The 14,207-nt window shown below is 49.7% G+C and overlaps 1 protein-coding gene across 3 annotated transcripts in view; it reads left to right on the top strand.

Moving 5' to 3' along the window:
- Nucleotides 1-14,207, top strand: part of NUP160 (nucleoporin 160) — a 34,519-nt gene that overhangs the window by 3,060 nt on the left and 17,252 nt on the right. For 2 of the 3 annotated variants that reach the window (XM_078607092.1, XM_078607094.1), the window contains exons 2-16: nt 1,025-1,133; nt 1,656-1,878; nt 2,496-2,739; nt 3,265-3,337; nt 3,983-4,100; nt 4,698-4,856; nt 5,601-5,669; nt 7,026-7,123; nt 7,898-7,988; nt 8,847-8,915; nt 9,384-9,461; nt 10,527-10,697; nt 11,418-11,517; nt 12,026-12,188; nt 13,129-13,253. In XM_078607092.1, the coding sequence (XP_078463218.1) occupies nt 1,025-1,133; nt 1,656-1,878; nt 2,496-2,739; nt 3,265-3,337; nt 3,983-4,100; nt 4,698-4,856; nt 5,601-5,669; nt 7,026-7,123; nt 7,898-7,988; nt 8,847-8,915; nt 9,384-9,461; nt 10,527-10,697; nt 11,418-11,517; nt 12,026-12,188; nt 13,129-13,253 (1,890 nt within the window). The remainder of the gene's footprint in view (nt 1-1,024; nt 1,134-1,655; nt 1,879-2,495; nt 2,740-3,264; nt 3,338-3,982; nt 4,101-4,697; nt 4,857-5,600; nt 5,670-7,025; nt 7,124-7,897; nt 7,989-8,846; nt 8,916-9,383; nt 9,462-10,526; nt 10,698-11,417; nt 11,518-12,025; nt 12,189-13,128; nt 13,254-14,207) is intronic. The other variant, XM_078607093.1, reaches the window with a different exon arrangement.

Raw genomic sequence — 14,207 nt, 5'->3', positions numbered from 1 at the left:
ACGCTATGAACCTCACTGAGCCCAAGTTCCATTCCCACATGCAGCTACCGTCACATTTCACGGCCTAAAGTTGTAGCGATGCCTTCATCCAGCAGTGGATAACGGGGTACACATTACAAAGTTGCATTGAGCTGTTTATCAAGTGCGACTTTACACACACGTGTGTGTACAGTATATTTTGTTACACGTGTTGTGCACACTTCACAAATGTACACTTTCAGTCTGGGAACTTACTCGTTTGATTTAACAGCAGCGTTCTCCAAGTTACTTGTCAAATCCACTGCTAGATGAAAGCATTGCGTGGGGCCGTGGTGGCGTGACGGAATGTGAACACGCTGACGGAGGGACCCACGATCGCTTCACTTTTATCGCCGTTCGCTTTGGCCGGGAATCAAACTCTGGTGGCCGGGTTCACAGCGCAGTGCGTGATGTGATGCAGCACTCCTCAAATAAGTGATAGTGCAAGTTTCAGTCCGTCTCGCCAGGGTTTATTTACCACTCCGTCCGTCATAGCCGTGCTCTGTAAGACGAGCACTGACACAGTTAAACCGGACCACTTGGGTTCAACAGAGATTGTCCTGTCGATGGAACATGGAACTTCAACAACTAATTAAAGAGCGCCAGTTGAGATAAGAACCTCCCTATGCGCGCACGAGCATGGTGGCACCATCATTTAGAAGTGACGTGCACGATTTTCAAGTGTTTTATTTAAAATATCACATTTCAAGCGGAAAATGTCATCTCAAGTTGGACCTAAATAAAAGTGATGAAGCTCAATCAAGCCTTGTAAATTGTAATGCATGTTTGGGTTGTTTTTTTTAATAACAGAATCTCAATCGGTCGCCGCATTGCTGGAAACCTGAACTCGTTCAGTTCAGGCGGATGCTTTCAGCTTTGCCCCATATTTCATGAAAACGTAAATCATGATTCGGAAATTTAGGCTGCTCAATAATGCCTAACAACGTGGGGATTGTCTGCTTGTTTTTCATGCGTGCGCGTGCGTGATTTCTGCGTGTCAATGCAGGCTTGCCACCTCTCCCAGGAGGGGCAGGGTATCAGGATTGGGCAGGCGGCTTCTGCTACGAGGAGAGCGCCAAACTTCAATCCTCGACGAGAAACCGCTTTATACACTGGTCTGTACCCCTGCTATGTTAAGCATAATTTGTTACCAAATTGAATGACAGAAAATAAATAAAACTCGGGTTCTTTCTAAAACAATGGAAATTTAATGGCATTTTAACTCGGCAGCCTCTTTGTCTTGTCATACCCTTCACTTGTCTGACCTGAGCCTCATGACCCTTTATATACTTTCATTTTATATCGTGTAACTCGTGCCACAACGCTCTACATTAATAATACTCATGGACCAAATTCCATATAGAGCCACTACCAAGGAAATGAAACCCCTACTACCAAGCAAAATAAAATATGAATAAACAAATGTAAGAAATGGCACCAAAACAAAAGTACAAACAACAAGAAAGTTATCGCAAAAAAGAAATGAGTCCATTAGGTCGACTACACATCCCAGACCACCAGCCCAACTTCCCAACCAAGCCAGGAAACCTTCACAGGAGGGGCGGTGGTGAAGTGCCAATACGACAATCTCCCGCATTCCCCACCGCCCCTGCCCACTTCCGTAAACCTCTCACCAGGTGGGTCAGCAAGGACGTGCTGCACCTGCAGGAGCACTGGCTCGATGGCCGCCTCTCCGGCAGCTTCCTGCGCATCCGCTTTGGCGGCGGCCCCGGGTCCGGGCCGGTTCCCGGTGGAGTTCACGTGCACGAGAACCCACAGGGGCACCTCACGCTGCTGCTGCTCACGTCGATCAGCGCCCACCGCCTGCTGCTCGCTCACCCCGATGCGGCGCTCACGCCTGTGAGTGACTCCTCGCGCTCTGAGTTTTTTCTGGGGTTGAGTGAGTGGCCCCTGGTTTACGGTGGGAGACGTTCAGGGTGGAAACGGAGACAGATTTTGTTGGGTAAAGTCTGAAAGAGTATGTCAAGGAAAGGTGTTTTTATGCCTGGCTATTCCTATTGTCAGTCCTTGATTTAAAGCAAGTGTATGTATGTTGAACTTCTTTCGCATCTTACATAGCCTGCTGTGGTCATCGTAGGTACGGGCTTTTTAAAAGTAAAGGTCCTAATTTTGTTTAAGGAGACCTTACAGAATAAGAGCAAAAATACTCGACACAGAAGGAAACCAACGTGAAAAGAATGCTGAAAAAGAATTGGTGACATTTTACACGCAATGTAAAATGAGGTATAATTCAAGAGCACCTACGATCATGCTGACTATCATGCTGACCGAACAATGAATCCAGTCGTCCATTAAAACTGATTAGGAAGAATGCTGTTTTGCGTTTCTATCATGTTATTTCAAAATACGCATTGTTCGTATTCTGATGAATTAAGCATTTGTTCAGAATAAGTCTCCTTGTGCAAACAAAACTTTTCACTAAACACGACCGTCGATCTTCCAACCCTGGTAACCAGGAATTCTCGTCCCAGGAGTTCTCATCCGACCGTCACGCCCGCTCGGTGCTGTCGGACGTAGGGCGGTTTTCACTGACGACCCCTGACAGCTGCTTCGTGTTTGGGGGCCCCACTGGGGTGGCACCGCGTGGAGCCGGCGCCGGAAGCTGCGCGTGGGTGAACTGGCGCGACGAAGCCCAGTTTGCCTTCGCCTCGCCGAGCGGTGGCATCGTGGTGGTGACGCTGCCGCCCCCCAACGCGCCGGGTGAGCTGCACGCCTGCAGCACTCTCGTTTCCCTGTCTGCATGCTCACTTGCATACGCCCGACTCTGTGCGGGAACCAAATCACCCGGAATGCACTCAATATTGTCAGATCTGGGAAGCTAAGCAGATTTGGGCCTTACCAGGTTGTCATATACAGCAGCGGGGTTGTGCTACGAGTTTGACAGCGGCATGCGGTGCGGCAAAGTCCATTTTTTAACACTGCTCCAATGTCTGTCAACTCCACCTTTACTGACAGCATCGTGAAGTACGGTCAGAAATCCCCCATGACCCGCAAGGCATGAGGAGGCCCTCATCCCGCAGTGGATTGACAAAAGGGCTTTTATATGTGGTGCATACAATTAAATATTTAGTACACGTCCAAGTACAGAAAGTGCTGAGACATTCTTTGTGTATGAGGTTGGGTCATGTGTTGTCGACCACCTCACCCTTAATTTGTCCAGTGCCATTCCTACTAAGTGTGTGTCTTTGCATGTGTCTGTGTGTGTTGTGGGTGCACGTGCTACAGGCGTGGGTACCTCCATTGAATTGAAGCAGAGCTCCATGGTGCAGAGGCTGACCGGCTGGGTGCCTTCAGTCATGTGCGTACACCGAAACTCGCATGCACAGCTGTGTGCTTATTGCGTGAACACCTGCAAACAAATATGCTTGCACACTCGCAGACAAAACCAGGTTCCTCGTGTATCTATGCACGTGTACATGTTGTGTATCCGTGCAGTGGCGGCGTATTGGTTAGCACCGTCTCCGGCAATCTTGGTTACTGTAGTTCATCTCATGACCGTAATGCACTTGGCAAATGGGAAATGGAATCTCGAGTCTAACCTCGGCCTTGGTTAAGTTGATTGTATCTTAAAGAAACACCAGGAGCTGTGTGATCACGTGCATTATCAATGGTGAGGCAAAGGTGGCCAGACGTGCATTGTGTTGGCTGCACTACCTTCCGATGTGCTACGCTATCTCCAATTGGCTAGTTTATAAAGACAAAAGCAGCCAAGTTTATGGCGCTGCCTCCACCATTGCCCCCCTCAACTGCGTACTGTGCCGTACTAAAAGCGTTGTGGGGATTAAAGTCGTGTGGTGATTTATGCGCCCGGCATGAATCCCAACAGCGTGGATTTGATTCTTGCTCGCGATGAACGACACCGTTTGCACTTGGTATCGGAACCTTGCCTGGGACTACTTAATTTTGTAACTCAAGGTGGTGTGGTTCGTCTTTGTTCCGACAGACGTGGTGACCAGACCCCTGCACACATGCCCGTGTCCATGGCGGCTCACGTCTGGAACGAGGACGTGTCCCTCTTTGCTCTCTGTCAAGACAACAAACTGCGTGTTTGGTCCATCAAGGTGTGTGTGTGTGTCTCCGTGGTGACGTCACTGTCACTTCGTGGCGGGTATCAATATTGGTCTCGGTTGTAGTGAGCGATTAGCTCACTACCACCGCCAGTAACGATTATTAGAACCGGTTCTGGGCCTCCCCTAGGTCGACTCAACATCATGAGTACTTGGTGCGATGTGTAAACATTGCCATTGGGGAGACAAAGGCGGCCGAGCGTGATGCTGGCCACCCACCCCCTCGTTTGCCGTGCCGACCTTCATAAGTGCTCGCTAACAGCACTCTCTCTTGCACTCTTCACAAGTCCGTATCTCTGTCTGTTTCCTTCTCTGTTAGTAGAACCAGTTGTAAGCGTATTTCAAATGTTGCGTGCGTGTCTCTGTTTTGCGTCGCAAGTGTTTAATTAAGCGCTGCTTGAAACTGTCAAAAGCGTAACTGGCAATCATTTTATTTCTAGGTTTCTTTTAAAAGGGTGTAAGTGGGTGGTCTGTTCCCCATGCTTCTCCGTGTGACTGGGCGGGCGTCTTAGGTCTGTGCCTCCACGCGTCTCCGTGTGACTGGGCGGGCGTCTTAGGCTTGTGCCTCCACGCATCTCCGTGTGCCAACAGGACCAGGTGTGCCATCTGGAGTGCAATCTGAGTGAGCTGGTGCCACGAGTTCCCGACGTGCGCAACTCTCCGGGGCCGCGCCACCTGCTGCGCCTGTGCCACAGCAGCACGGCCGGGCTGCAGCTCGCCGCTCACCTGTGCTGGGACAGTCACAGCCAGGCAAGGCTGCCCTGCCCCATCTGCCAGCTTCACTTGTGCACGTTGCCGGCTCTCGATGAATCGGAATCTTTATTTATCCTGGAGAAATTTGATGAGCCTATGAAGCTTTTTTGTTTCTAGCAGATGTTCAGTCGGGGCGGTTCAGAAAGTTACAACAACAAATCTTACAAAGCATGATAGGAATACAAAGTATAGGAAAGTAAGAAAATCACTAAGAATAAATACATGAAATAATTTTTGGATCTTTCGGCAAAGTCACGTAGAACAACATTTTTTACTAAATAGATAAAGTATATAAGTAAAAATTGCATAAGTACACCAATTCCCAAGCTTGGGCAAGGCAGCAAAACAACAGCAAAATGAGTCCCAGACTACAGCAAGACAACGACACACACTCCCTCAATACAATTGCACATTAAAGTGAACTATTTACCTGAATATCAAATTAAGCGTGTAACGACGCATCAATTTGGTTATTTAAATACATTTTTGTATGAATGATTCGTGCGTGTACCAGCGGATTTATTTTCAATTCACGTATGGTGTATGTAAATTTGATCATGTGACTCGGGCATTAGAGGGTGCTACATTGCACCACAATGTCATTTTTTTACTGATATCAATTGCGTATGCAGGTGGTACAACTCACATTTCTGTAACTGTCTTGTCAACACAGTTGGTGCCAGTAGCACACACACACGCACCTATCCGTAACATTCGGCACCTTTTGCCCCCAATGCCCAGTTCTGCGTGCTGCGGATGACGGAGGACCGTGCCCACCTCAAGTGCCTCGCCACCCTGCTGGGCAATCAGGTAAGAGAGAGGAGGTGCGACGGGGTGTATGCGCGTCGCACGTGCGCATCGCATGCCTAAGGTCGTGTACGTCGTTTTAATCGAATTGCAAAAGAAATGTGTTCCTGAATATGTGCTTGTTCTCTTTTCAGTGCATGCATGTTGTGATTATTCGAGTCTGCCAGGGATAGGGGCTACACTTTTTACCTGCACCGCCAATGTTTGACCTCTCTGTGGCCTAGAGGCTGACCTGTGAATCCTTCACCTTGGTTGAGCAGGGATATAAGTACAAGTAGGGATGTAACATTGTCACATTTCCCCCCGCCCATCCTTACAGCAATTCGATGTGATGTTGCGATTGGGTGTCTTGATGTTATACCATGCCTTGCCAAGAGAACGCGGTACAGCAAAATGGGGACTCATCTCCATCTGTTCCATCTGTATGGCATTGAATGTGCGAGTTTTATCGAGGTGCTCTGATGTCCACCGACGTGTAGAAACTCATGACAGGTTTCCCTCTCTTCAATCCGGTTCGATTTGTGCGATTCCCCGTATATTCGGCTAATCTATATCAACCCAAAATGTGCTCTTATACAGTTTGAATTCATTCGTACGCGGCTTTGCTGTCGGACGTGGGACAACATCGCATGCGTCTCGTGGGGTTTCGCTTTGTGCTCCCTTTCTTTTTGGAACGCATCTTCTACCGCGTAAAGCCAGCGGAACCTGTGATTGGCTGAAAATATCTTAATATATAGAGGACCGCAAAGCTCGGATAATTGTTGAGATCGGATCACCGCCTGGCTGCCTTCCCCGCTTGTGTGTGGTTCCTTACACTCTTTCTTGGATGGTGTGTATACTGTGTGCGTTGCAAGTTGAAATCATTATTAAAACATTTTTTATGTCGTCTGATTTAAATGTCACTATCTTCGCAAAGAGGCACAGGCACCAGCGTGCGTCTTGCAAATAATAGTGTAAACTCTATCGTGACGCTGTCAAGTAGGGTATTGTTTCTCTGGTATCTTTGTCGACGCTCTACAAATATAATATGCACAATAGTATCTCAAATGTCATTTGAGAATCCGCATGGTTTAGTTATCGACAGATGGTGTGGGGTTCATGGTCTGAAAGCTACACCCGACGTAACGACTATATTTGGGATCGGCCATCATGAGCCTGAGGCCTATTTTGTTGTTGTTCAACAGCCAGTTGTGCCCAGTGACAGGCCCCGTGCGTTACACCATCAACATCGCTTTACAAAGTCATCTTTGTGTCGGGGCTGGCAGTGTAAAGTTATGGAGACCAGACTCGTTCGTCACTGCTGGTGTGTGCGCGCGTGCCTGTGCGCGTGTGTGCGCGTGTGCGAACGTGGGGTGCCAGGAATCCCTTAGGGATTTCGCCATCACCCCCACGGAGCTGTGGGCGCTGTGGATCTCAGAGGAAGGGGATGCGCACGCGTCGTGCACAGGATTTCTCCCGTGAGACATTTTCGCTCGCACAAGCACCCGTATTGTTCGTGCGCGCAGCGCAATGTATGTTTTCGAGAATCTTAACGATGCTTAGAATTAGACAATGTATGCAGCTTGAAATACATCAATTAATTTGATTGCTCAGTATGTACGTATGTTGAACTTCTTTTGCCCCGTACGTAGCCAACCGTGCTAATCGGTGGTGTGGGGGAAGTACAACAAACGAAACACAAAAAGCAGTTTTTGAGAAATTAGTTTGTCAATCTAGATGATTTAAAAGTGCATCATAGCTCCAGTGGCTTCTTAATATTGGAAGGAAGAGCATTCCAGACGGCCACAGAAACGCATATGAAAGCGCGCGATGCACACAGTGCTTGCCGCAAATGAACCACAGTACCTTGCAGATCTCGTCAACGAGCATAAACCCTCATGCAAACTCCGGTCATCCTCGCAACGGCGTTTGGCTAACCGTCGAACAAAGACGGTCACCGCATCCCCATGGTTGCGTGAATTTTCCTCCAGGTCCTCTGGTTCTTCCCTCCACATTTAGAAGCGACGTGCATGAAGAGTATTTGGCTGCTATCAATTTCCACACGATCAGCTACTTTGTTGAGCTATCATTTGTGGCAAGGTCGCCTCTGCAAAAAAAAAGCCAATAGCTCGGTGGGCCTTGGTGTGGTAAAATAAAAATAAATAGTTTCGTAAAATACTTTATAATGGAAAGGAATTTTATATTGACGTCAATGCCGGGACGTGTGCGGGTCGCGTTGCGTGTTGCTGCAGAGGGGACAACCACACGTGCGCGTGGAGCCCCGTGCTCATGCAACCGCTGCCCAGTGCCGACCTGCAGGTGCCAGCGCACCTGGACCCCAAGGTAACGTTCGTGGACAAAGCAGAATTAGACAACGTATGCAGCAAAGGGGGCGGGGGGGGGGGGGGTGCGGAGAAAACTGGTGGCACAGAACCCAACAAGGAATGGGGACAGATGAGGCTTTCTGGTGTTGGCCATGGGATGTGCGACAATACCGGGCATCCTGGTTATTTACGTCCATGCCCATGCACAGCCTCTTTGTCCATTCGCTGCTGGACCATACTTCACCCCACGCTGGTCAGTGCGGATTTGGTAAAGGTGGGGGGCAGAGATGTGGCGGCATAGCTCAACAGAACAAAAATTGATTTTTATGCACTGCAAACCCTATGACGACTTGAGAGTGCAAGCTGGTCGTTCACCCATCCAAACACTATCCAGGGTCAACCCCCGCTTAGTTCCTGCCATCTGATGAGATTCGACGCATTTGGAGTCATTAGGTCATAGATAGATGATGGTAGTTCAGGACAAGTATGACAGACTGGATGGGACTGGTGAGACACAAGGCGCAGGGAGCACATGGCCTTTCCATGTGAGACGCAGGACATTTTTGTGTTTAAGGTATTGGAGGCACGGAGAGTTGGGGGTCGGCAGTACACAGGGCGTGTAATATGCCAATGTGTAGATCACGTATGGGAGATACAGACTTTTATTACGGGGGTACACAGGGAATTGTGGAGCGGGCGTACACGCATTATCGAAACACGAGGCAATTGAGCACGGTGTGCGCACAGGGTCTTAAGATGTATGGGGATGATGCAACATGATGCTAGATGTGCAAGTGAAACCACTTAATCCCAACGAATGTAACTGCATGCATTCTAATTAACCCTCTCTCATCTGTTCCTTCCTGCGTGCATTCAGGAGGTGTTTCTCCGTTACATATTCCACCCAGGCAGGTTTTCCTTGGAGGCCATCGTGAAAGCCCTGCACGTAAGTATGAGACAAATTTGTTCTTCCTGTCAGCATGCTGCGTTTGCAGTTCATATGTCACATAGTGTCAGGCTTATCTCTCTGTGTGCCCTGAGGTGGGCACCACGAGGCGTGCGTGTGTGCCACTACAGTGGGGAGCGGTAGTGTAGCGGTTGGCACGCCGCGCTACGAACCCAGCGGCCCAAGTTCGATACCCGCTCACAGTTAACACCGGTGACGTTCATCGCAACCGGTCCTGAGTCTGCCCTAGGTCGATTCGGCCTCAAATGAGTACCTGGTGTGCTGTGTAACCATCTCTATCTCCACTGGGCAGACAGGTTGCCGGGTGTGGTGCTGGCCACGCACCCCATCGTGCGCCGTGCCGGCCTTCATAGGTGCTGCTCGCTAACAGCACTTGCCCCAACAGTCTGTTAAAGGCTATACGGGGGATCTTGACCATTGTCTTTTGTGCAACTGCCCGCCGCACAGGTGTACAGGAGAGGGGCGGACCATTTCACGGGGTCCGCAGGGCTGCAGCATCAGGTGGTCCTCGCTGTGGAGCGAGAGGTAAGACGCTGTCCTTCCTTCCTCCCCATACGTCCGTCTGCTTTTCACGTACATATAGATATATATTTTGTGCGTATTATTGCCATTAAAAATGTTATCCAGATGTGGTGGTTTGATTCTGGGTAGCCACCCATAACTAAACCAGGGGGTTCGTATGTGTCTATTTATGTTGAACCTCTTTCGCACCGTACGTAGCCAACTGTGCTAATCGGATGTGCGGGGGAAGAACAACGAACTAAACACAAAAAGCAGTTCTCAAGAAATTAGTTTTCAGTCCAGATCCCAAGTGTAGCAAGTTGGTGGTCACAGCCTGCTCAGCGTCGACCGCACTATAATAACAACTAACGCTCTGGTAGAGTACTCAATTATTCACTCAAGAAATTCTCACGGAGTGTGCCAAGGGACTTTTTTTAAAGTAGGTTACTGCTTTTATATTGTTGGGTCACTCTTTTTGAGGTTTTCTTCGAGTAGACATTCCCACCAATGCGAGTGGAGAACGCGCACTCTGGACTCTGCAACAGATGCCCCCTTTCGAAGTCAGCTTGTCCTTGTGGTGCCACCTGGAGGCAGTCATCGCATCCTCACAGCTGGGAGACTTCACCGTTGTCCACGAGACCTGCGCTTTTATTTGCCATCCGTGTGGGCAGAGATGCTTTGAGTCTTGAGTCTTTATGTAAGCCTGTGAGGTGCCTCTCTGTGTGAGTTTATGAATCTCTGTCCAAGTCTCACTATGACCAAATAACCCTGAATGTGGCACATCTTGGAAGCTAAGCAGGGATTTTGAGGCCTGTATAATGGATGGGGGAATCGCCATGTACAGAGAGGTTGTCACTGGGCTGGGTGGCTGCATGATGGACAGCAGAGGGCAGTCCAGCAACATCATTGTTGTACCGTACTCCTGCGCTCTCTCGTATATGCTCCCCACCCTCACTGATCCGCACCGACCGGCGTGGGAAAGCATGGTCAAACGCCCGGCTTTGCGAGGACCTCGTCGTCCACCAGTGGGTGAACAAAGTGAGCTGCACGTGTTCACGCGTATGCATGCCCTGTGTGCCCTTGGTGCAGGTGAGCGGACTGGTGGCAGTAGGTGGAGGCATTGGGGCTGATGCCGAGGGTGTTGCTGAAAGCTGCTGGCGTCGTTTGCTGGCCTGCGTGTGCCAGTATCAAGACGTTCTGGCACGGCCGCTGGGCATCTTGGCCAATGCGCCTACCAGCCTGGTCTGCCTGCTCAAGCCGGTAACGCGTCATCACAGCTACCACGCCTTCTCCTTCAGTATATGTGGCAGAGCGCTTGCTGCATGGGTGCCTTAAAGTATTAACCAGCTCCTTTTCAGAAGCCGCCTGGCCACAAATCATAGCTCAACGAAATGGCTTATCACGTGGAATTTTATAGCAGCCGAATACTCTAAATGCGTGATGTTTATTCTCAATGTGGAGGGAAAAACCGGATTTCCCGGAGAAACATCCACGCGGCCAAGGGAAGAACATGCAAACTCCAAATATACAGGCGCTGGGGTTGGGATCAGACCCACAACCTCCTGCATACCAGGCGAGGGAGTTAACATTTCGCCACAACAGCACCTTGTGCTGATGTTGGTGGGGAGTGGTAGTGTAGCGGTTAGCACGCTGCACTATGAACCTGGTGACCCGAGTTCGATTTCCACTCACGGCCAACACCAGCGACGAATATCTGAATCGGTCCTGGGCCTCCCCGAGGTCGACTCGGCCTCAAATGAGTACCTGGTGTGGTGTGTAGACATCGCCACTGGGGATACAAAGGCGGCCGGGCGTGGTGCTGGCCACCCACCACCCCCTCGTGTACTGTGCCGGCCTTCATAGGTTCTCGCTAACAGCTCTTTCCCCCCACAGTCTGTAAAGGTTGTATGGGGTATCTTTGTTGTTATCGCTGGTTAAGTGACCCGGGTGTTGGCGCTGTCCGCTGTGCAACGCGTGCAGGGCTCGCTGTCCCTGCTCGTGCCCTGTGCACCCATCGAGCAGCTGTTCCTGTCTTCTCCCACCAGGGCGAGTGCCTACCACCTGGGAGACATTGTGGATGGTCAGCTGCTGCACTTACACCTGTTGTCCCATCCACCTACACCTGTATCTGCTCTATCTACACCTCTATCCTCTCCGAATACAACTGTAGCCACACACTCATTTTATGTGGCATACCAGAACCTTTTTTTAAAGTACCCTGAACTAAGTCATCATCAAACAACCTCTGTTATTGTAAATAACAAAATACATAAGCAGACAATACAATATAGCGGTGTCTCCACGTAACAAATTAAAGTATTTCTTACGCAACCCATCAGCCTCACGGCATTCTGCGAGTGCAAGTAGTTTCAGCATCATTGATTCAAGACAAGCAAACTCTGGTACCGGTTTTGATATGCGGTTGTCTCTGTCATCAACAGTCAGGCTTGCTTGAATCTAAGCTGGTGATACGCCAGATGTGATCGGCAAGGAGCACCCTTTAAGATACGCCTCCTGGTTTCGACAAATTTTTAATTATAAAACGCTACGTGAACGCATTCCGTGCGTGTGTGTGGGGCGTGCTGCAGACCCGGACACGCTGGGCGACATGTGCGTGCTGCTGGAGTGCGTGCGCTGCGTTTGCGAGTGTCTTGGGCCCGAGCTCACTTGGGTCACCGACATGGAACCAGGACCCCCGTGCGACGCTGAAATCCTGGCCCAGGAGTTTGCGCACGGCCTGGTGCAGCAAACGTGGGTCGCACGCACGCGCACGCGCACGCGGGCACGCACCACGCTAAAAAACGAAGACAAAGATCCCCAGTATAGATTTTTAACAGACTGTAACAGCAAGTGCTGTTGGCGAGCATCGAATGAATGTTGGCACGGCACACGAGGGGGTGGGTGGCCAATACCACGCCCGGCCGCCTTTGTCTTCCAAGTGGCGATGTTTACACATGGTACCAGGTACTCATTTGAGGCTGAGTCTACCAAGTGGAGGCCCAGGACCGGTTCAGATAATCGTCACTGGTGTTGGCCGTGAGCGGGAATCGAACTCGGGTCAACAGGCTCATCGCGCAGCGTGCTAACCGCTACACTATCGCGCATGCTCCTGGGTTAAATTCTTGGCCATGGATAATATCAATGGCAAGAACTAAACTGATGCTGTCCCGCTCCCAAGTCAACTTATGTATGTATTTTTTACTTATTTTGCATTGTACGTAGCCACCCGTGCTATTTGGAGGTGCGGGGAAAATGTTGCCTTAAATGAGCGTACACTTGTCAGTAGTTGTACGTAGAAGTCAACAAAGAAGCCATGTGCACAATACATGCTTTTTCAAGTGCTCGCTAATGGTACTTGAATGTTGTACATGTTTGCAGGTACGTGTGTATGCATGTGTATCTTTGTGTGGTCTCGGAATTGCCAAACACGTTGCAAGTACACGAGTATTGGCGAAACAGCCACACCTCACCCCCATCTTGTGCTGTGCTAGCCCTTAATAGGAGCTCTCAAACTGGATTTAAACTGGCAGGCAGTCTGCAAACAGAATATTTTCTGTTGACCTGTCCTTGCGTTGCCATTGCCCGACATGTCGCCGATTATATATTTGTATCTTTTAAGGCGGTGTTGTTGAAGAGTGTGTTTTGACGTTTTTTTAATATCTATATTTTTAAATGAATTGTGCCCATGCAGGGATGATGACGTAGATCTGCCGTCCCGGCTGTTGGCGCTGGGGGATCTGATCGGGGCCCTCCGCCTCGTGCTAGCTCAACTTGACCTCGGCGGCCGCGACCTCCCGACCTCCGACCACTCCTCCGGTTTGTCCCCACGCTTTGCACGACCCTATCGTTGTCATCGTTGTCGCAGCCCGAGGCGACGCCTCCACGCGCGCTTGTTGTGCACGTCTTGCCACGATGTGCAACGCGTACGGCCCGATCGCTGCTACGATACATTTCCACGTGATAAGCCACTTCGTGGATCTATCAGTTGTGGCCAGGTCGCTTTTGAAAACTAAACAAAGAGCTCAGTGGGCTTTACCTGGTAAGATGAACATCACTTGAGTTTTATTTGTATATATTAGTAAGTGGTATGTTTATCTTCCGCATCCTTATCTTCCCTCCTATCGCGTTGTTGTGTTGTTTGTTGTAACGTTCTGACCTGCCCCGACTGGACACCTGTGGAAAGGAGCTTCATAGCTCGTCGGATTCTTCCAGTAAAAATCTAGATTCTGATTCTGTTGTCAATCCACTGTGCGATTGAGGGGCCTCCGCACGCCGTGCAGATCACGGGAGCTATTTCACTGTACTTCACCATTGGGGGTGGTGGTTGACAAAGGCAGTAAGCGATAGGCGTGCGAGCAGAGAAGTAAGAGTACAGCAATGGCTTTTGCTGCGCTGCCTTCTGACCACCATGCAACCCTCCCCTGCAGTCAGCAACAGCTGTATGCATTGTGGTTGCATGTGTATGTTTGTTGAACTTCTATCACACCGTACGTAGCCAACCGTGCTAATCGGAGGTGCGGGGGAAGGACAACAAACTAAGCACAAAAAGCAGTTCTAAAGAAAAATGAGTTTTAAATATAGATGTGAAAGTGCATAGCTCCAGTGGCTTCCTGATACAGTAAAACCTTGGATTGCGAACATAATTAGTTCCGGAAACGTGTTTGTAATGCACAGCACTCGTACATCAGTTGTGATCACGTGACGCTCGGCAGACAAAGCGTAGACACGTACTACTCGTATTGCAAGACCTCGCTCGTTTATCAAATTAAA

The sequence above is a fragment of the Lampetra planeri genome, chromosome 27, assembly GCF_965212315.1.
Source record: "Lampetra planeri chromosome 27, kcLamPlan1.2.h2, whole genome shotgun sequence".
Lineage (NCBI taxonomy): Eukaryota > Metazoa > Chordata > Hyperoartia > Petromyzontiformes > Petromyzontidae > Lampetra > Lampetra planeri.
The sequence above is the reverse complement of the archived record's forward strand: the minus strand, read 5'-3'. Positions and strand labels throughout refer to the sequence as shown.